The sequence below is a fragment of the Loxodonta africana genome, chromosome 18 (assembly GCF_030014295.1).
Source record: "Loxodonta africana isolate mLoxAfr1 chromosome 18, mLoxAfr1.hap2, whole genome shotgun sequence".
Taxonomy (NCBI): domain Eukaryota; kingdom Metazoa; phylum Chordata; class Mammalia; order Proboscidea; family Elephantidae; genus Loxodonta; species Loxodonta africana.
In genome coordinates, this window is record NC_087359.1 from 31,841,826 (window position 1) to 31,869,130 (window position 27,305).

Genomic DNA, 27,305 nt, shown 5'->3' on the forward strand with positions numbered 1-27,305 from the left:
ACTTATTAGTTGTGTGACTTTGGGCAAGTGCCTTAACTTCCCAGAGCCTCAGTTCTCCATCCATAAACAGAGAATAACGATGAGCTTTGCCTTTTTGGATTGTTGTTAAGATCAAGTGTGACCACTTATGTAAAGCATTCAACAGAGTCAGGCACACAGTAAGCCCTGAATCAATGCTATTTATTGCATTTTTAAGCTTCCTCCTTGGCGGTGGGGACATTAACCTGGGCTCAGTCTTCAAAGCTTGGAGGGTACTCTCTCACAGCCCCCCTTTTGATATCCCCACTCGCAGCCCCCTGTTAATATCCCGTAGCCCTTTCCTCCTCCCAGCCCTTAGCGGGGCTAAACAGCTCAACTGTGGGTAGGAAAGGCCAGAAAATTCTATGGATTTCACGATGGGTCAGCAAGGAGAGAGGGTGAGCAGGGCTGAGGCCTCTCTGGAGAGAAGGCAGAGGCTGGTGGGGCCCTCTGCAGCAGCCAGCCCTGCTCGGAATGACAGAGCCCTCCCCGGTGGCTGGCAGTGGAGCAGCAAGAGCTGGGCCTCAAATAATGTGACAAATATTTTGATGGAACTAGACACATTTCAGTTTATGCAACATCAACACTTTACTGCCTTTGAGGAAGAGGAGTGCCTCACACAACCTGGTCGGGAGAAGACTTCGGGAGCCCACACAGGAGGCTGAAGGAGGAGGGCTGAGGAGCTGGGTGGGGTCAACCCGTCCTGGTGGCTGGGAAAGGGGGCCACCACCCAGGGATGTCTTCTTATTCTCAGATGGAGAAATAATGCGGGGATACTCATTTTCTTAAGATCCCCATTTTTTCCTTGTCTAGAATCAGTGATAAAGGGCCTGATCAGAGGAAGATGGTGGAAGCGGGTCCCAAGAAAAAGGAGCCCGGCCTGGCCTGACTATACTAGGGGAGAGAGGTCTGTACAAATCCTACTTTAATGACAGTGCTCGTGTCCCTTGAGTCGCTAGCCCTGTCGAGGAGGGTATCCAAGATCCTAGCCCTCCTGGGGAAAGGCAGGCTCGGGAGCAGCAAGGAGTAAGGAGCCAGAAAAGAGAAGAGTGCTGATCTCAGTACTCGGGAACCCACTGGGCACTGGACGGGTGGTCTGCTAGGTCATGGTGCGGGACAGCCCCCTCCCCTATCCTCCTTTGGCCGTCCCCTCTTCTCCCGCCTCATAACCCTCTTCCTGTCCTTCCTCCTCGCTCCCCTCTCTGTCCTTCCCTCAATCGCTCTCTTTGTCCCCTGCAGCCTCGGGCAACCCCTCCTCATCTCCGCCCCCTGAGGGACACGGCCCCTCGCGCCTTCCTCTGTCCCTCCCGGTTTTCCTCGTGACAGATCCTCGAGGTCTCTCCTCTCTCTGTCCCCCTCAGCGCTCTCTAGCTCTCCCGTTGCCCTCTCTTCCGTTCGCTTTGGTCCCTGCTCTCCCTTTCCTCCGGGAGCCTCTCTCTGTTTTCCAGCTTCTAGCCTCCTCCCCATTTCTGTGTCTCGCTCCCTCAGTCTCCCCCTTCTTCATAGGGCTACAGCTCTACCCCCGAGGCCCCGCCCCTTTCTCGCCCTCCCCAAGAGGTGGGCGGATCCCTACCGTCCGCGGCCCAATTAGGCGCCGGCCCCGCCCACAGCCCCACCCCTCTCGGGCGCCGGGCCGCGCGGAGGGGCGGGGCAGAGCCGTGCCGAGGGGGCGGTGGCCCCGGCGAGGAGGCGGGAGGACAAGGCGGGAGGCTGTGGCCGCTGCGCTCAGTCCGGCCGCGCAGCGGGAGGGAGGCGCGAGGCTGGAGTCGGCAGCTGGGCTCCGCAGCGCAGCCAGCATCGCGCGGCTCCCCCTGCCCGGCCCCATGCCCGCAGCGCCGCCGGACCGCCCCTGAGCGCGGGCGCCCTGCCGCGCCCCCTCCGTCCGGCACCATTGCCCCGACGGCGCGTCCAGGCGGCCCGGCGCTCCCCAGGCTTCGCGCCGGCCGGAAGACGCTGCTGGCTGCCGCCGCGGGCGTGGTGATGCTTCTGGTGTTGGTGGTGCTCATCCCCGTCCTGGTGAGCTCGGGCGGCCCGGACGGCCACTATGAGATGCTGGGCACCTGTCGCATGGTGTGCGACCCCTACCCCGCGCGGGGCCCCGGCGCCGGCGCGCGACCCGACGGCGGCGACGCCCTGAGCGAGCAAAGCGGCGCGCCCCCGCCCTCCACGCTGGTGCAGGGCCCCCAGGGGAAGCCGGGCCGCACCGGCAAGCCGGGGCCCCCTGGGCCTCCCGGGGACCCGGGTCCTCCGGGCCCCGTGGGGCCGCCCGGGGAGAAGGGTGAGCCAGGCAAGCCAGGGCTCCCCGGGCTGCCGGGAGCGGGGGGCAGCGGTGCCATCAGCACAGCCACCTACACCACAGTGCCGCGTGTGGCCTTCTACGCCGGCCTCAAGAACCCCCACGAGGGTTACGAAGTGCTCAAGTTCGACGATGTGGTCACCAACCTAGGCAACAATTACGACGCGGCCAGCGGCAAGTTTACGTGCAACATTCCTGGCACCTACTTTTTCACCTACCATGTCCTCATGCGCGGCGGCGACGGCACCAGTATGTGGGCGGACCTCTGCAAGAATGGCCAGGTGGGCCCGGCGGGGGTATGGGGCCAGCCTGGGGGTAGGGCACCCAGGGAGCCCAGGGCAGATAGGCACAGTGTCAGAGTCGACAGGTGCGCCAGGCGGGCGCTGGTGGGGACCCCACAGCAGTCTCACGTAGGCATCACATGCAAGAATGGTCAGAGCCTGCTGGCATCCCTAACTCCTCGGTTCCCAGGCGCTGTCTGAGGCAGACGCTGCTGGGTATCCACAGAACCGAAAAGCGGTTATCTAGCCCAACTTGTCAGAGCGCAGGGCTCCCGGGTGGGCGGACTGACCCTTGGGGGTTTGACCCTGGGAAGGTGGCATCTGGTAGCTGAGGTTCAGACTGCTACCAGCGGGCAATGGAGAGGGCAAAGATGGGCTCGGGAGCAGCGGGTGGGGAAAGCAGCCTTGGCGCCCGCGGGCGCTCGGGCGCGCGGCTGTGCGCGCAAGCGGAGAAGGCAGGCTGTAGGAGAGGTTTCGGGCACAAAGGCAAAGAGAACCGGAAGGACTATACGTCCCTCGCCCTCGGAAGGGACCACTGCGCGGATCTGACACCCTTAGCAAAAACCGACACTGCGCAGTCCCTCCGCTCTGTCCCTGAGCTCCCGGGAGCAAGAGGGCTGCCTCGGGGGAAAACTTTTTCCTCCAGAGGCGGGGCAAAGAGGAGGAAATTCCCCCTCCTCTCTGTCTCCCAGATCTAACCTCTCCTGACTCTTGGAGTGTCGGGGGAACCTCTCAGTTCCCTGCCCGCAACCTGGGGACCAAAGCTGGCAGGCGCAGAGTGCGTGGGGACTCTGGTGTGAGAACCCACGAGCGCGAGGTACTCTCCTTGAAGCGGCCAGCGGGGAAACTAACCTCGAACCAATCCTGCTTCAGAGTGACAACTTTGCCCAGCTCCACAGCCCTCTCCCTCCCCACCCCCCTTCAGGGTTCCCAGCCCAGGGTGGCCTGGGTACCGCCCCCCCCGCCGTGGGTGTGATCAGGCTGAGCATTCTTGGGGAAGAAGGGGAGCCCTCACCAGTCAGAACTCAAGCTGGGCTGGTCAGACTGCGACCCAAGGCCCTGTTGGAACCCTCCCCATGCAGCACTGCCCTGAGGCCCTGCTGTCCAGTGGGTCCTCAAGGCTGGAGGGAGGAGTGGGTGAAGGTGTGGGCAGGCATTGGGGAGTCAGCAAAAAGCCTTCCAGATGCTTGCAGGTCTGCCCCTTCTCTCTCCCCTGCCTGCTTCTCTCTGTCTCTGGTTTCTGCCTCTCCCTTGCCTCTTTCCCCTGTCTCTCAGTTTCTTTCCTGTTTCTTTCACCCCTGTGTCTACCATTCCTGTCTGTCTCTCCCTGGGTTTCTGGCCTCTCTCCCCAGGTTCTAAGCCCCATCTGCTCTATTCCTTGTGTCTCTCTATCCCACTTGTGTCTATCAGGCTTCCCCATGTCTCTCCTCTTTGTCCTTGGTTCCTGACCAAAGGGCAGGCCCCAGTGTAGGAGGCTTATTTTGCAGATAGCCGCACAATTCCCCTTATTAGTCACCAATAAGGCATGCAGCAATGTCACCTTCATCAATGGAATTTCTTCCTTTCCCAAAGAAAGTTTGGGCTGGCATGAAGCTGAGGGTTCAGGGGGCTGGGGACTCAGATTGCCTGGATAGTGAGGCAGTCACCAGCCCACCAGTGGGCTGTGTACCACCTCAGGGGGTCACATGAGGGCCTGAGAGACAAAGTGAGAGGAGGTCCCAAGGATGGGTATATGTGTGTGGAGGAAGGGGCACTTCAGGTGAAACAGGCTCAAAAGCCCCTTCTTTCACCTCTGGCAGGGCAGGGCAGGGCAGGGCTTTGGCAGAGCCTAATGAGGGGTGCTCACTGGAGGTAGGGCCATGGGCCAGTAGGAAAAAGGAGATGGCTTTAACTGGGGGTTTCTAAGACCCAGTATTTTAATACAGTTACTCAGACCATTTAAAAACCCTGTTGCCATCGAGTCAATTGGGGACAGGAGTTGCCCACTGGGCTCCCAGTCCACCTTTAACATGGCACTCATTGGAGTGTGTTACTGTCTGATTGCCACTGTCTCCCCTGCACAGATCATGAGTTGCCATCGAGTCAATTCCAATTCATAGAGACCCTATAGGACAGAGTAGAACTACCCCATAGGGTTTCCAAGTCTGTAATCTTTATGGAAGCAGACTGCCACATCTTTCTCCCGCAGAGTGGCTGGTGGGTTCGAACCGCTGACCTTTCAGACCATTTTACCCTCTTGCCAAATAAAAGAAGAGAAACAAGTCACACACATCCTTTGTGACTGCTTCGAGATTGCCCAAGAGACTTGCTCAGTCACATTAGGCATTCCACACATTTGTTTTGAGCCCCTACTAGGAGGCGCTTTTGGGGCTTGATACCTGCCCTCCTAGAACTCATGATCTGTGCAGGGGAGACAGTGGCAATCAGACAGTAACACACTCCAATGAGTGCCATGTTAAAGGTGGACTGGGAGCCCAGTGGGCAACTCCTGTCCCCAGATGTGTTGGCTAGGGGCAGCAGTTCAGTGGGGCCACCCCCAGCTCAGTCCCCAGCCCCTGAGGGGCAGGGGCAGAAGATGGTAAACCTGGATTCCAAGGTGAGGTGAGGAAACAGGGGCAGGGAGAAAAGTATAGGGAATGGCTAGCTCAGAGGTGAAGAGGACGTTCTAGTGCGCAAAGGAAAAAGGACAGGGCTGGGCAATGGATGGGAATAGAAGAGAGGTGCTTGCCCCTCCCATGCCTTCAGGACCAAGGGTGACCCTGGGCTCTGTGTTTTTCCTCCCTGGCTTTCTGCCTGCAGAGAGGCTTCCAGTATTTCTGCAAGGAGACACAGCTGCATCTGGCCCTGGACCTTCCCTGGGCAAGATTGCTGGGGCTCGCCGCCTTCATGCCTGGTGCCGAGACCCCCTCTCTCTCTTTGTCTGAGGCCCAGCCTCCTTGTCCACCCTCTACCCAGGGTAGCTTTGGGTCACCAGCCCCAGTCCTCTGGCATCAAGCCTTGGTCATTAGGACTTGGGGAGCCTGAGGAACCTGAGGAAGGGGTGCTAGGTTGGGGGCAGTGCCCTGGGCAAGGTGAGCTGCCTGTAGTTGAGATGGGTCAGGAAGGGCACAGAATTGATAAACTTGGCTGGGAATGGGGGAGTGGAGATAGGCCAGGGCCTATGTCCAGGGAAGTGGGCTGTGGGAAGATGAGTATTAAAAATGGGCAAGGGATTGGCCAGCAGAGGCTGCATCTAGCAGAGGTCAGAAGTGGTGGGGTGTCTAGACTGAGGGCTGTGGTATAAACACCTAACTGGAGATCAGCTTCTCACCTGGTGATGGGAGAGGGGTCCCCAGATACCCTCTCTGACCCGTAATGCCTTTCACAGCATAGAGCACAGTGTCTGTCACAGTAAGTCAAAACCAAACTTGTTGCCCTCGAGTTGATTCTGACTCGTGGTGACCCCATGTGTGTTAGCACATGGTTAGCAGCTGAACACAACCCAAGGACAGTAGGGGCCCAGCAAGTGTGTGAAAGCTCGAGTCCCTGTGGGCCAGGCTGGCTGCCCATGGAGCGATGCCTGCACATCCAAGACCCAGCATTGATCTGTAAGCTGTGGCAGGTTCCCTGTGTTCTCCCCCATTCTGGGCTCCTGGTCAGAGCATGGCCTCAGTTTCCCCTCCTGGCAACTCTTCAGAAGTTGATTCTAGGGAGCCCCCTCATGACAAGTCCCTGACATGTTTTTCTGCTTCCATGGCAACCTCAATTCCTCAAACATCCCCTTGGCCCCCACCAAGAGCTGAGTGCCTCAACTGCTTCTGGTCTTGGGCAGAGAATCAGGACCCCTGGGTTCCATTCTCGGATCCCCCACTGTCTAAGGATAGAAGGGCATAAATTCTCCCTGCCTCTGTGGATAATTAGGATAATTACAGCAACAGTCATAGTGATGAATAAATAATAAACATAAGCATAACACTTCTGATGGCTGTCATATCAGCAGGAGATTCCTAATGACAGATGACTGTATTCTAATGGATTTGGTTATTAAGGAGCATACTGTTTTAATGCATTAAGGCTAAATTAATCTGGGTAATAAAAATAATTGTTATTAGTAGTAATTTATTAGCAAAGATAATGAAATGCATGTATAATAATAAATACTACCAGGATTAGGGCCCAGGGAACAATACGGAAGTTGGCTGCTTGCTTTCAACTCTTTCTTAGTAGCTTAAAGCCTCGTCAATATTTAACCTTTTTTTTCCTTCACCATCAAAAGGCTTTCACAAAAGTGGCAGTGGTGAGGCAGGGTCTCCTCGTCTATTTTCCAGATAGAGAAACTGAGCTTATTGATAAACAGCATCTTGCCCTCACTTTATCCCCTCCCCCTTAGCTAGACCAGGAGTTTTCCCAGCTAAGTGCCCAAACAGTTCCTTCCCAGGCTGGGGAAGAAGAGGTTGAGGGGAGAGAAGGGGCTGGAGAGATTTGGGCTTTAAATGGAAGACTGCATGCAAATATGTTTGGTCCTCATTCTTGCGGCGTTGCTGCTGAGTCAGCAGCTTTGACACAGCTGACCTGCCATTCTGCCTCCCCAGGAGGGAGCCTGGTCCCCTCCCCTAATTCAGCCTGGTCCAGCCCAGAATATCAGCTGTAGGGGGAGCTCCCTTCTGAGGAGGGGCAGGATGGAAAAGAGCCTTTGAGAAGCCTGCTGAAAGAACCTGGTTCAATGCATTCTTTCCCCACAAGAAGGAACCTTGGAGATGGCTCCTCCCTTCCACTCTCCACCCAGGATATCCTGGGGAGGCCCCAGATCCCAAGGCTCAGGGCTTTCCTGGCCTCAGCTGTTAGAGAGGAATGCTGGGAGGGAATTCACCCACCACCACACATACACCCACCCCACTATCTTATGAATATAGTCAGAGCCCCCAAAAGTGATGGCAAGTGTTTTACCCAAATGCTGGTGCTCTCTTGCCCCATCTCCTGCAGGACCTCCCTCCCCACTTGGTGGGGTAACAGGCTACAGCTCGTTGGAGACCAACACCCAGCCCTAATCTGAACTTTGGGAGGGGAAAGGATCATCAGGCCTTCCATCACTGCTGCGGTGGTGGGTGGATATGTGTGAGAGGCTCTGGAAAGAACTTCAGACAAGGAGGCTACAGACCTGTTCTGGTTCTGGGGTGGTTGCTAGCAGTCTGGCATTGGCCTAGCAACTAGAACTATGGGGCTACCCTTAGTTCTTGTGTCCATCCACTGACATTAAGAGAGGGTGGATGTGGCTGAAATGTTATTATTAAAGAGGAAGGAATGATGAGAGAGGGAATGGCCCTCCACCCTGGGGGTCCAGAGAATCCTTGTCTGCAAGGAGGGCAGTTCCAGTCTGGTACATCCTAGAGGTTCCCCGGGCAGGCCAGATGCTAAGACTTAGATGAGTTAGGGAGGAAGATTCCACCATGACTCCAAATTCAGACTTCCATGTGACTTGACTAAAAAATCCACGCCTCTATGACCCCTCCCCAAATACACAAAGTTATGACTGGAAAAGTTGGGAGGGGTGGTGGAGAAGGCACTGGTGGCTGGGTTTAGGGCCTCCAAATCCTCCCGGTGTGGCCGACTCACCTCTAACAGCCAGCCCCCTTCCCTCCCTGATCCGCTCCTCTCCTTCCCCCTCCCTACCTTCTCCCCCCGCCCCCCCATCGCTCTCCTCCCCACACCACCCCTGCAGGTGCGGGCCAGCGCCATTGCCCAGGACGCGGACCAGAACTACGACTACGCCAGCAACAGCGTGATCCTGCACCTGGACGCGGGCGACGAGGTCTTCATCAAGCTGGACGGAGGCAAAGCGCATGGCGGCAACAGCAACAAATACAGCACATTTTCCGGCTTCATCATCTACTCCGATTGAGCTCCCTGCGCCCCCTTCCATCCTCCATGGCCCGGGGGTCCCCTCTGGCGGGGGGCTGAGAATGACTTGTCCCCCGCTCGCGCCCCTCTCTGCCTGTGCCTGTCTGCCGGTCTTCCCCAGCTCTGATGCCCCGGCCTATGTCACCACCACCCGGGCCACAGCCCCACCGCCTGCCGGCTGGCCGCAGAGCCCAGCCTGGCGCGCCCCGCCCCGTCCCGGTGTTGGAGGGCTTGACTTCCCCGCCCCCCAGCCCGCGCTGTATATTTGTACAATAGGACTGTTTACTGACCACCTCCGCCCTCCAGCCCGCCCCAGCCAGGGAGAGGTCGCGGCGGTGGGTGGTGGGTCTCTTCCAGCGCTCAGATGCGCTGGCCTCCCCCCGCTCCGGGGTGGCGCCACCTGGGGGATGGGTGGTTTGGGGACTGGAGAGCTTCCCAGCACCCCCAAAGCCCCAGACCGGCTCCGCTGCGCCCCGTCTGACCAAAGCTATAATAAAAACACTTCCACCCCGCGGAGTTTCGGTCTGTGCCCTGGGGAGGGGCTGCAGTAGGGGTCTGTGGATTTCCACCACCTCAGCGTACTGGGAAAGGATGGCTTTGAAAGGGCAGAAATGAGAACAGAGAAGCCAGCCTCTTCTTGGGCCTGAGGTAGGACCCCACCCCGTTGGTGGTTAAAAAAAAAAAAAAAGAAAGGTAACTCAGACTCCACGCTGAGACTGTGTGAGCTGCTTTGCTCTCAGCATTCTAGTGGGACCTTCTTGTTGCCCTGTTCTTCTGCTCGTCCCTGAGCCTCTCCATCCCCACTCAGCCCCATTACCTTCTTAACTGGGTCTCTACACTTTCACTTATAAGCCCAAGTGACTGGAAGCTGGTACGAATGCCCAGGTCACTAAAAACAGGTGCCAGCCTAGAACCAGACAGACCATGAATATCTCCCCAACCATCAGCCCCTCTGTCACCATCACCAAAGTGGAACAGCTGGCCTGGCTGACTCCAGGTCCACCTGCTCCATACATGTCACCAGGGGGTTCTTATTGCAAGGAAGGTGGTCTATGGGCCTCCTTGGTCCAGTAGAGCATTACCCCTTGCCTTTTGTGTTCATGCCACTGGCTCAGTTCAGGGGTGGAGACCAGGGTTTGTCCAAGAGCATCCAAAGAAAAGCCAGGTTTGGGATGGAAAAAGGGACTAGTGGGGAGAAGTGGAGGGGGCAGAATCCAGGAAGGGGGTGGCACCTGCAGGGATACAGGAAGGGACAGGGAGCTAGGCTGTCACTGAGGCCCACTTAACTGAGTCGTTTCTCTCCAGGATGAGATTTGTCCCAGGATGAGAAGTCATTTTCAGCTCAGAAGGCAGTGGGAGACTACAGTGTAGGAACTGAGATGTAAGGTGTAAATGATTTCCCTTAGATGGGGCCAGGGCTGGGGGCAGAGGAGATCATCTAAAACCCCAGCTAACCCCCAAAAGATGTCTGTTACTGTTGAAAAGGGATCAATAATATTTTGTTGTAAAATTCCCCCTTCATATTCAGTTTGTCCAGACTAACGTTAAAGTGCACTGGCAACCCCTGAATTCCCTCTGACAGCAAGAGGTTACACTTAAAGATTGAAGAATTTGCAGGGAAATAGTTCACTGGCTGGGCCTGAAATGGATAAGAAGGAGGATGAAGTGTGGAGTTCAGACACTGGCTGAGACCAAGTCTTTGATACCCTGGACTGTCCCTTTGTAATGGACCTCAGTTCTCATGTACTCAAACTTCCCCGTTGTTCAGACCTAGAAGTGAGGCCCAGAGAGAGGCTGTGATTTGTCTAAGATCTCACAGCATCCCTACTCTCCGCTATGCTGAGGTCTAGTGGAAGCTTCCTGTGGGTCTGGGGGGAGCCAGGTGCCAGAGTCAGAGCTGCCAGGAGGAGGTGGGCCAGGGACCTATATTAGTTTCCTAGGGTCCTGTGATGAAGTACCACCAAATGGATATCTTAAAACAACAGAAATTTATGGCTTGCAATTATGGGGGCCAGAAGTCTGAAATTAAGGCGTCAGCAGGGCCATGCTCTCTCTAAAGGCTCTAGGGAAAGATCCTCCCTGGCCTTCTCCCAGCCTCTGGTGGTTTCTGGCAATCCTTGGTATTTCTCGTAGATGTGTCACTCCTATCTCTGCCTCTGTCTTCACATAGCTGTCTTCTCTCTGTGTCTCTTCTCCTCTTTCTGTAAGGATGTCACTCATATTGGATTAGGATCTCCCTACTCCAGTGTGACCACATCCTAATTTAACTGATAACATCTTTGAAGACTCTATTTCCAAACAAGGCCAAATTCACAGATACAGGGGATTAGGACTTCAACGTATCTTCTGGGGGAACACAATTCAAGCCTTAATAGGGCCCAATGTCCAGCACAGTCCAAGTGGTCATGGGCAGCTGGCATGGAAATCAGCCAGTTACTCATAGTCTTTCACGGTGGAAAAATTCCATTTTTGTATCCCTGAAAATATCCAAAGGCATGGCGAGCTTTAAACTAGGAGGCCTAGATTCTTGTCCCAGTGCCACTGTGTGTGATCCTGGGCAAGTCACCCTCCCAAACTGAGTTCTGGGTTAGTAGCAGCAATGAAAGGAACAAGCTTTGCACTAAAGGCTGGTTGACCTTGATCCAGTAGTTCACCTCTGGGCCTCAGTTTTCTCATCCATAAAATGTAAGTTAACAAGACCTATCTCACTTGACTGAGGATTAAAGAGATACAATACACGTGATAAGGATCCCTAGTGGTGCAATGGTTAGGTGCTTGGCTGCTAACCAAAAGGTTGGCAGTTTGAACTCCCCAGTGGCTCCATGGGAGAAAGACCTGGTGATCTGCTTTATGAAGATTACAGCCTAGGGAAACCCTATGGGGCAGTTGTACTCTGTCACGTGGGGCCACTATGAATTGCAATCCATGTATATGCTTAATAAACACAGCTTTTATTGTTTTTAAATCACTTTCAAGTTTGCAAAATGCTTTCAGGTATGCCATCGCTCAAGTCTTCCAACAACCCTGGGAGGTTGGATGGGTAGATTTCATTCTTCTAACCAACCAACTAGTTTGCTGTTGACTCCAACATGTGGCAACCCCATGTATGTCAGAGTAGAGCTCACTCCATAGGGTTTTCAATAGTTGATTTTTCAGAAGTAGATAGCCAAGCATTTCATCCAAGGTGCCTCTGGGTAGACTCGAGCCTCCAACCTTTCAGTTAGCAGCCAAGCATGCTAACTGTTCGCACCACCCAAAGAAAGACTTCTTTCTTCTTTTAGGGCGGTTAAACAGCTTGCTTAAGGTGACACAGTTGCTAAATTCTGTGATTGCATTTGAATCCAAGAAGCCGTTCTCTTTGGCGATAACACACTAAGTTTGCTTGGCCTGCCACTGCCTCCCTTACCTCCTGTAACTGGGGACTTGGCAGTCATAGACTGTCATAATAATAGCTAATATTTAGAGAGCACCCACTCTGTGTCAGATACCATGACAGAACTTTATAAATATTGGCTCATGGGTGTGTGTGGTGGGGCGGGGGTGGATTTACAGGAAATGTTCTCATGCCCTTTTATGTGGATGCTGTTATTGTATCCATCTTAGTTGAGGAAACTAAGGCTCAAAAAGGTTAAGTAACTTGCCAAGATCACAGAGCTAGGAAAGGGCAAATGCACTTATCCAGTATACCATGTTTCACAAAGATTTGGGATTTCCAAAGCAGAGCTAAGGAAGGGCGGCTTTGGGGCAGCTCAGCTCCTGTCATCACCTGAGCCCAGCACCTCCACCCCTACCCAGCCCCACAGAGGCCTGGTGTATTTTCAAGCATCTGCCCTGGGCAGCAGGCATGGGGTGAGCCTCTTGGAGACTCCAGGGTTCTGCAGTGAGGAAAGGTCCCATCTGGGCTCCCCTCCCCAGTCTGGCTCAGCTGGAGAGACAGGAAGGAGGGGCAGCCTCCCTCCTACCCAGGCCCCATGTATAGACCCTTGTCATGGCTGGCAGACTTGAATAACTTTCTTTATCTTCCCTTCTATTCCCCACTTCCCCCCACTACCAGCTGTGGCCATTTAATAAAATTAGCTTAATGCTTGTTCCTTCCCTGTGGGGTCTGAAGATTGAAATCTGCGGGTCCCCACAAACCCAATAAAACCCCTGGCAGGTCTGGTTGGAACTAGAGTCTCAGTGGGAAGAGTGATTAGATTAGAAGGCACTCCCCCCTTTTGTCCCCCAGTGCCCACACAGCCTCCTGTGATTTTTAATGGCCACAATGATCTGGAATTGCCCAGCCACCACACCTGGGAGGCCCCCTAGCCCTCTCCAGAGTCACAGGGACTGGTCCAGGACCTCTGGTACAATAAAAAGCACATTCACCATTTCCTAGCACCTGCCCGCCTGGTCAGCTGGCTCGTTTGCTTGCTTTCCTTTTTTTGATGACCTGAAAATCTCCACGCCATTTGACATATGGAACTAAAATCCCCATTTTGCAGAAGAGGAAATCAAGAGCCTGGAGAAAATTCATGACTTGCCCATGGTCATGCAGCAAGTTTGTGGCACAGCTGAAACTGGACCGAAGTCTTTGCAGGGTACAAGGAGTGGCCTGTGGTGCCATGCCAGCTGCTTGTCACTCAGGCAGCAACCCAGCTACAGGGAAACCTGTTGGGGAGATGTCTGTCTCCCCATCAGTCAGGGGCTCCCCAAGGGCAACATTTTGTGGGTTTTTTTTTCCTTAGATGGGACTCCCCAAGGGCAAGCCTGTATCTCCTCCATCAGATTGGGGGTCCTCAAAGACACAGACTGGGTTTTCTCCTTAGACTGTCAGCTGCTCTGCTTGAGAACAGGGCCTGTATCTCCCCTGTGACCAGAGATTTGGGGGTGTCCTAGATGCAGAGACTGTGGCTCTGAGGGTAGTCACTTTTTTTTTTTTTTTAATTAAACTAGGGCTCTCTGAGACCAGAGAGAGGTCTCTACCATTGGAATGGAGGTTCCCTGAAGGTAAGGCTCTGTTTCCTCAGCCAGCTGGGGGCTCTCTGACGGCAGAGCCTGTCTCCCCCTCAGACTGGCAACTCCCTGGAGGCAGTGCCTGTGTCTCCCTCCTCCTCAGGCAAGGGCTTTCCCAGCACACAAACATTCCCAGGGGACAGGGCTGTGTGGTTGGTAGGAGGGAGACTGGACAGGCAGAATGGTGGATCTACTCTGGAGAAAGGAAGCAAGAAACCTCCGCAGACTGCCTTCCCTTTAGAAAGATGTATGATTAATTAACGAATAATGTCCCTGCCAGGAGAGTTAAGAGGACAGAGGTGCCCCTGGAGCTCCCCCACATGGGTAATGGCAGACTGTCCTGCGCCCAAACAGCTGGCAGCCCTAGGGGCTAGTGCTGTCCTGGTTTCTGGGGTTATGGGAACCAGAGGGGGCAGCGGGGCCCACTGCTGGGGGCTGCCCTAATTGGATAACTTTGCAGGAAGGCCAAGCATGTGCGCTCGGCTCTGCGCTTCAGCTTGCTACAAACACATCTGCCATGACGAGGTCTAGGGGTTAATTGCCTCCCGCCTCACTCCTGGTAACCGATATTTCATTTACTGCTCAGAGGGGGAGCTGCCCAGAGAATCAATCCTGGACAAGCATCCAGGGGACAGGGAAGCTGGAGAGGCACAGGGACTGTTTCCTTGAGGATGTCTGAGTGCCAGCGGAGGAGGCAGGTGACAGAGACCCCGAGAAGGCAGCCAAGACAAATGTGGGCCTCGCCCATGTTCTGCTGAGCCTGACAACATCTCCAGGACCCCCAAGGGCTGGGAGAAAAGTCCAGGGTCCAGAGGCTGCACTGCCACAGCCAGCTGTGCTGTTTCCCCTACCCTAATTCCTTCTGCATTTATTTATCTTGGTGCCCCCACAAGCTGTCGCAGGTTAGATGCTGTTAATAAGGTTATTTTCACAAGTGGTGAAGGTATATTTGAAAAGCGGAACTGGAGGTGTGAGCTCTTCACTCCCTTCCAGGTAACAAACCTTAAAATCCTACAAATGAGGTGATAATGAAGTAGAAGTGAAAAGTATACCCATGTTTGGAAATGGGAAGGTGGAAGGGTTACTGAGAGGTGGCAGCTGGGGTGGGGGGTAAGGGGCTGGAGGAAAAAAGGACCAGAGGGCCAACCCCATATTTTCCATGTGCTACCCATTTGCCCCAACTGCCCAGACTGAAGAGCATCTCCCCATTAACAGCTGGAAAAACTGAGGGCCAGAGAGAAACCCAAGTTTACCTGGGTTGGTTCGGGGCAGAGCTAGAGCTAGAACAAGAGGCAGTGGGAACCATTAGAATGACAGTAAATGGAGACAGAAGAACTGGGCTCGAGTCTTGGCTCCACCATTTCCATGCTCAGTGTTTTGGGAAATGTCTTAGGCTGAGTTCTCCAGAGAAACAAAACCAATGAAGCATTTATATACATAGAGAGAGAGAGAGAGATTTATATCAAGGAAATGGCTCACACAGTTGTAGAGGCTGGGAAGCCCCAAGTCCATGGGTCAGGCTGGAGATTTCTCCTGTCTCACATAGCCTCAGGGGCTGGTGAACCCAAGACTGGCAAGTCAGACAACAGGACTCTGGCTCAGAGGCTGCAGAGGCCGACAAATTCCAAGATCTGCAGGTAATCTGCTAGCTGAAGTCCCAAGAACTGGAGGTCTGATGAACAGAAGTCAGCTGCAGGATCCAGAGTGAGCAAAAGCCCAAAAGCCTTGCCAGAAAGTCCACCTATACTGGATGCAGGCCATAACCCCAAAGAAACTCTCTTTCAATTTATTGGCTACTCACAGCAGATCTCATCATGGAGGTGACTGCATCATTTTATGACTGCCAAACTACATCATAACTACCAAACCACTGAGAATCACGGTCTTGCCAAGTTGGCATGCAACCTTAACGATCACAGTCCACCCCTTGTAAACTTGGCACTTGTACACATCTTCTGAAACCATACATAATCTCTGAATAAAGACAATTATAAAGCCATACTCACACCTAACATGATACGACTGACACACTTACACTGAAAACACACTAGTCTTGTTTACATTTTATATTTTATAAGTGAAGAAAACAAAAATATTTGATGCATACATACAAGGAAGAAATACTCATAACAATTACGGTCCTCGTTTCTGCAACTGGTCACTTGATTATAACTGGTATTTAGAACTATTTTCTTTCACCACCTATTCTGTATTCCTCTTGCCCTTGGCATGACTCAAAATAAGAAGCAGCAGCTGCAAACATCCATTAATAGCCAGAAAGTGGAAAGTAAAAGTATGAATCTAGGAAAATTGGAAATCATCAAAAATGAAACGGAACACGCAAAGATTGATATTCTAGGTATTTGTGAGCTGAAATGGACTGGTAGTGGCCATTTTGAATTGGAGAATCATATGGTCTGCTATGCCAGGAATGAGAAATTGAAGAGGAATGGCATAGCGTCTATCATCAAAAAGAACATTTCAAGATCTCTCCTGAAGTACAACACTGTCAGTGATAGGATAATATCTATACGCCTACAAGGAAGACCAGTTAGTATGACTATTATTCAAATTTACACATCAACCACTAATGCCAAAGATTAGGAAATTGAAGATTTTACCAACTTCTGCAGTCTGAAATTGATCAAACATGCAATCAAGATGCATTGATAATTACTGGTGATTGGAACGTGAAAGTTAGAAACAAAGAAGAAGGACTGGTGGTTGGAAAATATGGCCTTGGTGATAGAAATGATGCTAGAGATCACATGATATAATTTTGCAAGACCAATGACTTCCTTACTGCAAATACCTTTTTTCAACAACATAAATGGTGACTATACACGTGGACCTCACTAGATGGAATACACAGGAATCAAATCGGCTACATCTGTGGAAAGAGATGAGAGAGAAGCTCAATATCATCAGTCAGAACAAGGCCAGGGGCTGAATGAGAAATAGACCATCAATTGCTCATATGCAAGTTCAAGTTGAAGCTGAAGAAAATTACATGAAGTCCACAAGAACTGAAATAAGACCTTGAGTATATCCTACCTGAATTTAGAGACCATCTCAAGAATAGATTTGATGCACTGAACGCTAATGACCGACGACCAGACAAGCTGTGGAATGATATCAAGGATATCATACACAAAGAAAGCAAAAGTTCATTAAAAAAACAGGAAAGACCAAAATGGATGTCAGAAGAGACTCTGAAACTTGCTCTTGAACATAGAGTAGCTAAAGCGAACAGAAGAAATGATGAAGTAAAAGAACTGCAGAGAAGATTTCAAAGGGCAGCTTAAGAAGACAAAGCATTATAATAAAGTGTGCAAAGATCTGGAGTTAGAAAACCAAGAGGGAAGAACATGCTCAGCATTTCCCAAGCTAAAGGAACGGAAGAAAAAATTCAAGCCTCGAGTTGCAATATTGAAGGCTTCTACATGGAAAATATCGAACAATGCAGTAAGCATCAAAAGAAGATGGAAGGAATACAGAGTCACTGTACCAAAAAGAAGTGGCTGATGTTCAACCATTTCAGGAAGCAGCATATGATCAAGAACTGGTGGTACTGAAGGAAGAAGTCTAAGCTGTACTTAAGGCAATGGTGAAAAATAAGCCTCCAGGAACTGACTGAATGCCAACTGAGATGTTTCAACAAACGGATGCTACACTGGAGGTACTCACTCTTCTATGTCAAGAAATTTAGAAGACAGCTACTTGGCCAACTGCCTTGAATAGATGCCCATTCCAAAACAAGACAATCCAACAGAATCCAGAAATTATCAAACAATATCATTACTACCACACAAGTAATATTTTGCTGAAGATCATTCAAAAGCAGTTGCAGCAGTACATTGACAGGGAACTGCCAGAAATTCAAGCCAGATTCAAAAGAGGACGTGGAGCAAGATTAATTGCTGATAACAGACGGATCTTGGCTGAAAGTAGAGAATACCAGAAAGATGTTTACCTGTGTTTTATTGACTATGCAAAGGCATTTGAGTGTGTGGATCATAACAAATTATGGATAACATTGGGAAGAATGGGAATTCCAGAACACTTAATTGTGTTCATGAAGAATCTGTACATAGACCAAGAGGGAGCTGTTCGAACAGAACAAGGGGATACTGTGTGGTTTAAAATCAGGAAGGGTGTGTGTCAGGATTGTATCCTTTCACCATACTTCAATCTGAGCAAGTAATCCCAGAATCTCGACTACATGAAGAAGGATGAGGCATCAGGATTGGTGGAAGACTCATTAACAATCTTCCATGTGCAGATGACACAACCTTGCCTGCTGAAAGCAAACAGGATTTGAAGCATTTACTAACGAAGATCAAAGACTACAGCCTTCAGTACGGATCACGTCTCAACATAAAGAAAACAAAAATCTTCACAACTGGACCAAAAAGCAACATCATGATAAGTGGAGAAAAGATTGAAGTTGTCAAGGATTTCATTTTGCTTGGATTCACAATCAACGCCCATGAAAGCAGCAATCAATAAAACGATATATCGCATTGGGCAAATCTGCTGCAAAAGACCTCTTTAGTGTTAAAAAGCAAAGATGGCACTTTTGAGAACCAAGGTGTACCCGACCCAATACATTAGTATTTTCAATCACCTCATAGGCATGTGAAAGTTGGACAATGAATAAGGAAGACCAAAGAAGAATTAATGCCTTTGAATTATGGTGTCGGCAAAGAATACTGAATAAATACTGGACTTCCAGAAGAATGAACAAATCTGTCTTGGAAGAAGTACAGCCATAATGCTCCTTAGAAGCAAGGATGGAGAGACTTCATCTCAAGTACTTTGGGTATTATCAGGAGGGCCAAGTCCCTGGAGAAGGACATCATGCTTGGTAAAGCAGAGGGTCATCAAAAAAGAGGAAGACCCTTAACAAGATGGATTGACACAGTGGCTGCAACAATTTGCTCAAACATAGCAACGATTGTGAGGATGGCACAGGACCGGGCAGTGTTGCGTTCTGTTGTATATGGGGTCACTATGAGTCGGGACAAACTCGACAGCACCTAACAACGACAACAACCTCTCTCAGCCTTGATTTCGCCATCTATAAAATGGAGTTGGATAATGAAAAATAACAACTTGAAGGGCTATTGTGAGGTAATATGTGAGAACCTGTTTTGTAAGTTATGAAGCAAAATTCAAATACATAATATTATAACCCAATGATGTAAATTTCTTTTGACTGTACTTCAATGCCTGAGCTGGAGACGATCACTGATGAAGATGAAGACATCTGGGTTGTTCTCCCATCTTGGTAACCCCAAAGTGAGCGTGGGACACTAGGAAAGGGGGTAGTTTGGGTTATCCAGGATGTGGGGCTAAGTACTGTGAATGGAGTACCCTGAGTCCGCTGGTCTCCATTGTGAACTCTCCCACCTTTCTACTCTGTGGCCTCCAATTTGGGGTGAGAGCACAGGAGTACTCCTGACACCCTGGCAGTCTTAGTCACCTAGTGCTGCTATAACAGAAATACCACAAGTGGATGGCTTTAACAAAGAGAAGTTTATTATCTCACAGTCCAGTAGGCTGGAAGTCTGAATTCAGGCACCAGCTCCAGGGGAAGGCTTTCTCTCCCTGTCAGCTCGGGAGGAAGGTCCTTGTCATCAGCCTTCCCTTGGTCCGGGAGCATCTCAGTGCAGGAATCTCAGGTTCAAAGGATGCGCTAATCTCCTGGCACTGCTTTCTTGGTGGTATGATGTTTCCATGTCTCCGCTTGCTTCTCTCTTTTATATCTCAAAAGAGGTTGGCTTAAGACACTATCTAATCTTTTATACCTCATCAGTATAATGGCCACTAATCCATCTTATTACATCATATTGATAGGATTTACAACACATAGGGAAATCACATCAGAATATAAAATGGTAGAAAATACAAGGGAATCACAACCTAGCCAATTTGATAGATATTTTGGGGGGACACAACTCAATCCACTGACCCATTCAACTGTTCCTGTCTCTACTTGCTCCATTTAGTTCAACAAACATTACTGGACATCTCCTATGGGCTAGGCCCTAGCATAGTATTGAGGCTCCAGAGGTGGATAAGAACCCACCCAGAGATTCGAGATATAGGAATCATACAGATACGCCCCAGACATAGTGGCATTAGAGAGGAAAGGAGGGGAAGGAAGGCTTTCAAACTATTAACAGGGGTTACTTCTGAGGGAGCTAGCATAAGCGAAGGCTTACATTTTTTATTTACATAATGTCTAGAAAGGAACCCTGGTGACAAACCGTTAGGCACTTGGCTGCTAACAAAAGTGGTTGGCAGTTTGAACCCACCCAGCAGCTCAGCGGGAGAAAGACCTGCTGATCTGCTCCTGTAAAGATTACAGCCAAGAAAACCCTATGGGGCAGTTTCACTAGCATGTCACATGGGTCACTATGAATCGAAAACAACTCGATGACATGTAACAACGTGTTTAGAAAGGTTTTATGATGAACACATGCCTCTCCAAAGTCAGACCCTCCGCCTGACCAGAGTTGTTGCTGAAGTTGTCCTTCCAGGGCTGTGGGTGCAGGGCTAGGACCCAGGTAGCTGAGAATTTCCACCTTCCTTGCCCAGAGGCCTGGGGAGTATTGGAGCAAGAGATGGTGGAGAAAAACATACACTGTCATCTCTGTATCAACAGTTAATTTATAACAGTAGCTTATGTACCACTGTTTTAATAATTTTGCATATATTTGTTCATTTAAGCCTTATAATGCTCCTACAAGATAGTTACTATCATCATCCCCATTTTTCTGAGGACAAAACTGAGGCACAAAGAGGTGAAGTAGCTCATCCAAGGTCACATTGCTTACCCTTTCTGAGCACAGCCCTCTGTCCCTCAAGTAAGGGAAGGGTTGAATCTCACTCCTTCTCTGCCAGAGTACACTGTCCTCTCCTGAGTCAGTGGACACCCCTCCCCACAATGTCTGCTGCCTGTGCAGCTTGTGCAGGGAGCCAGGCTTCTGCCTCTTCCCAGAAGGTCAAGGGAAAATTAAAGGGCTCCTTTCCAGGACCCCAGGGCACAAGTTCCTTTGTTCCCTGACTGAGGAGTCCCATCCTGGGCTAGGACAACCATCTAGGCCAGGAGAGTTACAGAGCTCTCCCTGTCTGCCCATAGCTGGGGGTGGGTCTGCTAGGCCCTTGGTCACTTCAACTGCCTGCAGAACACCTGCCCATTATTCAAATCCCAGGTATATTGCCTGCTCTTTTGTGAAGCCTCCCTGAACTTCCCCAGCAGTTACCTGCTTGTCTCCAAGGCCAGACTGAGAGTATCTTCCAGGTAGGACAATGCCTCGCTCGGCACCTGATACCACGCCTGCCACATCATAACTGTCTCCACTGTAATAGCAGCTATTTCAAACATCACTCACTGTCCTTAAACTTTCATCTTTACCTCCTGCAGTGGATGCTGCACTGCGATGTGCTGCCCAGGTCTCCTTCCAGACTGAAGGATCTGTTCCCCCAGCTGCTGGGAGCGCTGCAAGCAGATGGCTCTCACCTACCAGCCCCCTTCAGGGATCGCCTCCACTGAGGTGAGCTGCTCACCCAACATCATATTTTTTTCTCAGGGCTGCCTGCTTCCAATGACTGATCAACATGGGAGTGTAAAGGCCCAGCTCTCCAGCCCCTACTCAGGACAACTCTGAAGGGTCTTCTCACCTTCAAAGCTCAATGTCTCCTCTGTCCAATCCTGCTTCCTCCTCCTTCTATTCCACACACTAATCTCCATCTCGGAGTTTGGTGCTGTTATGGGCTGAATTGTGTCCACCCAAAATATGTGTTGTAAGTGCTGACATTGACAGGGAACTGCCAGAAATTCAAGCCAGATTGAGAAAAGAACATGGAACGAGGGATGTCATTACTGATGTCAGATGGATCTTGGCTGAAGGCAGAGAATACCAGAAAGATGTTTACCTGTGTTTTATTGACTATACAAAGGCATTTGACTGTATGGGTTGTAACAAATTATGGATAACATGGGGAAGAACGGGAATCTCAGAACACTTAATCGTGCTCATGAGGATCCCATACATAGGCCGGAGAAGAACTGACACCTTCAAACTGTGGTGTTGGTGAAGAATATTGAATATACCACGGACTGATGAAAGAACAAACAAACCTGTCTTGGAAGAAGTAGAACCAGGATGTTCCTTAGAAGCAACGACGGCAAGACTATGTCTCACAGACTTTGGGCATATTATCAGGAGGGATCAGTCCCTGGAGAAGGAAAACATGCTTGGTAAAGTAGAGGGTCAGTGAAAAAGAGGAAAACCTTCAATGAGATGGATTGACACAGTGGCTGCAACAATGGGCTCAAACATAGCAAAGATTGTGAGGATGGTGCCAGACCGGGCAGTGTTTCATTCTGTTGTACATAAGATCGCTATGAGTCAGAATGACTGGAGGGCACCTAACGACATGCCTGTGGTTATAATCCCGTTTGGTAATGGGTTGTGTTTGTTATGTTAACAAGACAGGATTAGTGAAGGGTGTGTCTTGAGTCAATCTCTTTTGAGGTATAAAAGAGATTAAACAAGCAAGGCAGAAGAAGAAAGGGGGGAAGAGAGATGCCAAGGCACATGAAAATCACCCAGAAACTGAAGCTCAGAAGAGACAAGGGCCTTCCTCCAGAGCCTGGCGGGACGGGGGAGGGACAATTCCCCCAGAGCTGGTGCCCTGAATTCGGGCATCTAGCCTCCCGAACAGTAAGAAAATAAATTTGTTTGTTAAAGCCCTCCACTGTGATATTTCTGTTATAGTAGCACTAAATAATTAGGGCAGGTACCCGTGGTGCACTCCTCCTTTAGAGCTTAGCTCCCCAGAGAAAGATGTGCCAGTCTGCTTTCAAAAGGTTTGCAGCTTTGGAAACCCTATGGGGCAGTTCTACTCTGTCCTATAGGGCCGCGTTGGAATCATTCCACAGCAACGTTGTTGTTGTTTTAATAAAAAGATGAGGAAACTGCCTCTCAGACAGCTGAAGTGACTTGTGCAGTCTCAGCACTAGTTAATAAGCCAACACTGGAAACTCAGGTTTCCTGATTTCAGTGTAAGGCTCTCTCTTCGACCTCACAGCCTCTGGAGATCAGCATGAGGTTATTCCACCAAGGTGTGGGTGGCTGTGGTGGAAGGAGGTAGAGCTGCTCATCAGTGCCTTAAGGGGACAACCCTCAAATACAACAGTCCATGACGCCCTGACACTGTCAAGGCCGAGAGGGTGGAACTGCCATTCTCCGCCTCTACCGACTTTTCCACATCAAGGCTGCTACTGAAGTTCAGTTTTGGAAAGGTCGCGAACCGGGAAGAGATTCTAAACAGCTGCTGAGAACCTGGTCTTGGATTATGCGGATGCTGACTTAGCCTCCAGACAAAGCAGGTTTGAAAACCGGTTGGATGTCCGGTAGGCGTAACTTATTATGAACGGGATGACAGAGACATGCCGCGACCCCCTATTTCCTAACGCCATCCAGGTTTCTTCCTGTCAGTCCTGTCCTTTCAGCCTTGAGGACGCTATTTCAAAATCTCTGATCAGCAGGAAGGGGAAGTGCGCAAGCGCACTGTTGACAGCTCCCGCCACCTCCGGCTGGACCTTGTTACTTAGGAAACAGCCAATCAGCGACCCGGGCAGTGACCAATGGGAAGAGCGGAATCGCCGATCCGGCTAATTTGAAAGCCCTGCGCCGGGCGGAGGTTGGCGCGGGTTTAGGAGGGCTGGGGCGCCGTCTCCTGTAGTCTAGGCCTCTTGTCCGCCCCCTGAGGGACCCGGGAGCGATCGGCGACACCAGCTGCGAGGAACCGGCGCAGGGTAAGCCCAGGTCTGGCGGGCTCCTCCTCTGAGGTCTGGGGCGCACGGACTCAGCTGCTCGTGGACTGGAGCCGGAGCCCGGCCTCCTTTGTGCGGGACGTGACCGTGGAGCTCTGAGACAGAGCCCTCGCACCGCGCCGGCAGGTCCTGGGTGGGCCCCTCTGAGCAGGGCGGGGAGCGGTGCCGGGAACAGGGCGCTTCCTTACGCATCTGCAGTGAAGATCGGAACCCCGGTATAGGACCCAGGTCCGGCCTACACATCTTCACGTTCCTAAGTTAGGGAGCTGTCCTCCTGGCCATGTGTAAGGAAGAAATGGGTTCTCCTGCACAGTGGAGGTCCCAGAACTGGAGACCCTCTGCACATCTATGTGGAGTAGTTAGGCTCCTCTCCCCACATACACACAGAAGAACTGATTGCAGAGCTGTAGTGCAGAGGCACTTACTGAGGAACCAGGCATTCTGTAAATATTTGAATGAAGAAAGGACTGAATCCGCATGACAGAAAACCAGGCCTTCTGTAACTGCTCCTAGGGTGCTCTCTTAGCTGGGGTACTGAAATGACATGGAAAAGATAAAGCCTGGCCTGTGCCGCAGAATTTTATTGAAGACATTGGTTCTTATGGCATTGTGGGAAAATGCTTTACATCGTATCAATTCTAGTAATAATGGCTAACATTTATTGAGCATTTACAAGGCTTGGATTAACTCATTTAATCCTTACAACAACCCAATGAGGTAGATGCTATTATTATTTACATTGTATAGGTTGGGAAACTAAGGCTCAGAGAAGTTAAACCTAGCTCAGAAAGGGAAACGTCTACAGAATTTTTCTGAATGAGCTTCTCCTTTATGTTACACTGCTTTCTTCAGTCTCATCCCTATTCTATTTTCTCCTCCATCACCATATCCCATGTTTCACCAACTGCCAACATATCCAGGCCCTTGTATGTCTATTTCATTATTTAGTTCCCCTACCTCTACTGCAACAGAGATATTTTAAGGCATCTCAATTTGTTGGTCTTTATATTATCCAATTCAGCACCATTTATACCTTTTTTTTTTTTTTTTTAATACAAGTAGAAATTGTTCCTCTGCCTGGCCATAAAACAAATCTAAACAAAACTGGTATTGTACAAACTATATTCTTTTTCCACAAGCAATTAAGTTAAAAAAGAAGAAAATTAAAACAAACTCGTGTTTGGAAATTAAAAAAAAAACAAAAACAATTAACTCATTGGTCAAATAAAAAAAAGTAGGAAATCATAATTGTAATTAAAAGAAATTTAGCATGAGACAAAAGTACTGTATATAAAACTTGTATAATGCAGCAAAAGCAATACTTAGAGGGTAATTTATACCCTTAAATGCTTACATTAGAATGTTAAAAAGAAACCAAAAACGAAAAGCTGAATGTTAGTGAGGTAAATAGTCAACTTAATAATATGGAAGAGAACAATAAAATAAATGCATAGAAAATCAAAGGAAGGAGATAATAAAGATAAGAGCAGAAATTAATGAACTAGGATGTTACTTATACAGTAGAGAGGGTTAACCTAGCCAAAAGCTGTGTCTTTGTAAGGACTAATAAAAAGCCAAACCTCTGGCAATATTAATGAAGAAATAAAGAGAGGAAACACACACACACACACAGACACACACACAAATTATATCAGGAATGAAAATAGGAACATAACTTCAGTTTCAGAGTGATTAAGATAAAGAAATAAAATATCCTTTGTCACAGTGCTTTCAGGCAATTTTCTAGGAAAGCACAACTTACCAAAAATAACTCGAGAAGTTATAGAAACTCTGAATAGGTCCATTGAGGAAATTGAATTAATTTAAAATCTGCCATCACACATATCAGAAAATCCCACCAAACTCCACCAGAAATTTATAGGCAATTGGAAAAGAGAATTCTAATCTTATACAAATTCTCCCTAAAAAGAGAGCGAACATCTTCAGCCTATTTTATGATACCAAAAACCAGACAAAGAAAATTACAGGTCAATCTCTTTTATGAATGTAGTTGAAAAATCCTAAATCAAAGATTAGCAATCAGAAGGCAGCAATGTAAAAAAAAAAAAAAAAATTGTGACCAATTTGGGCTTATTCCAGAAATGTGAAAATTATTTAATGTTAGAAAATTTATGAATACAATTTATACATTTACAGATTAATGGAGAAAACAGTCCCATTAGATGCAGAAATAACATTTAATAAAATTCAATATCCATTAAGGATTTAAAAAAAAAAATAGGTAAACTAGAAATAGAGGTAAATTTCCGTAAACAGTCAAAGGGAATCTATCCAAAAAAAAAACAATAACAAGCATCACACTTAATGGTGAAATAATGGGAGCCTTCCCTATAAAAGAAAAAAAAAAAACAACTTTTCTTTTTCCCCTATAAAATCAGGAAAAAGACAAGATTGCTCACTATTGCTGCTTCTATTTAGTGTTGTAACAGAGGTCCTAGCTAGAACCATAAAAACCCTTTGCTGTGGAGTCAATTCCAACTCGTAGTGACTCTATAGGATAGAGTACAACTGCCCCTTAAGAGTTTCCAAGGTTGTAATCTTTACCAAAGCAGACTGCCACAGGCTGCTCCATCTTTCTCCTGCAGAGTAGCTGGTGGGTTGGAACCTCTGACCTTTCGGTTAGCAGCTGGGTGCTGAACCACTGTGCCACCAGGACTCCTGCCAGAACCATAGCACAAGAAAAATAAAATGCTAATATTAGAAATGAAGGAACAAAACTATATAGACCATATGATTGTCTATTTAAACAAACAAACCTATAAATTATTAGATGATTAAATCGTTATAATTAATAGTGTTCAGTAGAGTTTCTAGGTATAAGATCAATATATAAAAATCAGATGCATTTTTATACACCAACAACAATCAGTTGTTGTTATTAGTTGCCATCAAGTTGGCTCCTACTCATGGTGACCCTATGTACAAAAGAACAAAACATTGCCCGATCCTGCCCTATCTACCATCTTCATGATTTTTGGTATGCTTGAGTCCATTGTTGCAGCCACTGTATTTTAAGTGCCTTCCAACCTAGGGGGCTCATTTTCCAGCACTATACAGGACAGTATTCTATTGTGATCCATAGGGTTTTCACTGGTTAATTTTTGGAACTATATTGCCAAGCCTTTCTTCCTAGCTTATCTCAGTCTGAGAGCTTTTCTGAAACCTGTCCACCATAGGTGACCCTGCTGATATTTAAAAATACTGGTGGCATAGCTTCCATCATCATAGCAACATGCAAGCTACCACAATACAACAAATTGACAGATGAGTGGTGAAACGATTAGTTAGGAAACATAATAAAGACACATAGCCATAGAACATTTGTGAGTAGGTCCTGTCCTAGGATGTGGGATGAAGGAAAACCCTGCCCTCAAGGAGCCCACTTAGTAGATGTCTATGTGGAGGAAAATGAGATCCTCTTGTTTTACTGAGTGATGGGAAACAAGGTATACACCCCTTGCTTGAGGATTGGGGAGGGGGTATTTTTCTTCCTTTGCACATTCAAATATAAGGGATGAGGAAATGATGCCCCCCTCTGCCTACTCCTTGGGGGGAATGAGATCTGGGGGATACAGCTCCTGCCTCTGCACAAGCACAGGTGGGAAGAACTAGCTGGTCCTCAAAGTTGCTCTTCTGTGGGTACTAAGGTGAGGTGAGGAGGGAGCTGGGAAAGCTAACTTCAGGGCAGAATAGCCTAAGGATGAAGAGCAATGCCTCTGGGGACAGACCAAGGTCAAGTTCTGCCTTTGCTGCCTACCATCTATGTGACCACTAGTCTTGGTTTCCTTTGTAAAGTAGGGATGTAACAATTGCATTGATATCCTGTACCCCTTCATGAGGTTATTGTGAAAATGGAATGATACCATTTGTAAAGCACTTAGCATAGTGCCTGATACGTAGTAAGCTCTCAATATGTACACGTTAGCTAGAATAATTATTATAATTAGACTCTTGGGTTTGGATTCTG

At 49.2% G+C, this 27,305-nt stretch overlaps 2 protein-coding genes across 2 annotated transcripts in view; both read left to right on the top strand.

The window, feature by feature from the left end:
- Positions 1-1,940: 1,940 nt before the first annotated feature.
- C1QL1 (complement C1q like 1) lies at positions 1,941-8,623 on the top strand. The gene is made up of 2 exons (XM_064271020.1): positions 1,941-2,595; positions 8,294-8,623. Exons 1-2 carry the CDS (start codon positions 1,999-2,001, stop codon positions 8,471-8,473), a joined length of 777 nt encoding a protein of 258 aa, XP_064127090.1. The 5' UTR covers positions 1,941-1,998; the 3' UTR covers positions 8,474-8,623.
- Positions 8,624-21,020: 12,397 nt separating this feature from the next.
- Positions 21,021-27,305, top strand: part of KIF18B (kinesin family member 18B) — a 28,218-nt gene continuing 21,933 nt past the window's right edge. The window contains exon 1 of the mRNA XM_003414502.4: positions 21,021-23,299. The gene's annotated coding sequence lies outside the window, so the exon portion shown is untranslated. The remainder of the gene's footprint in view (positions 23,300-27,305) is intronic.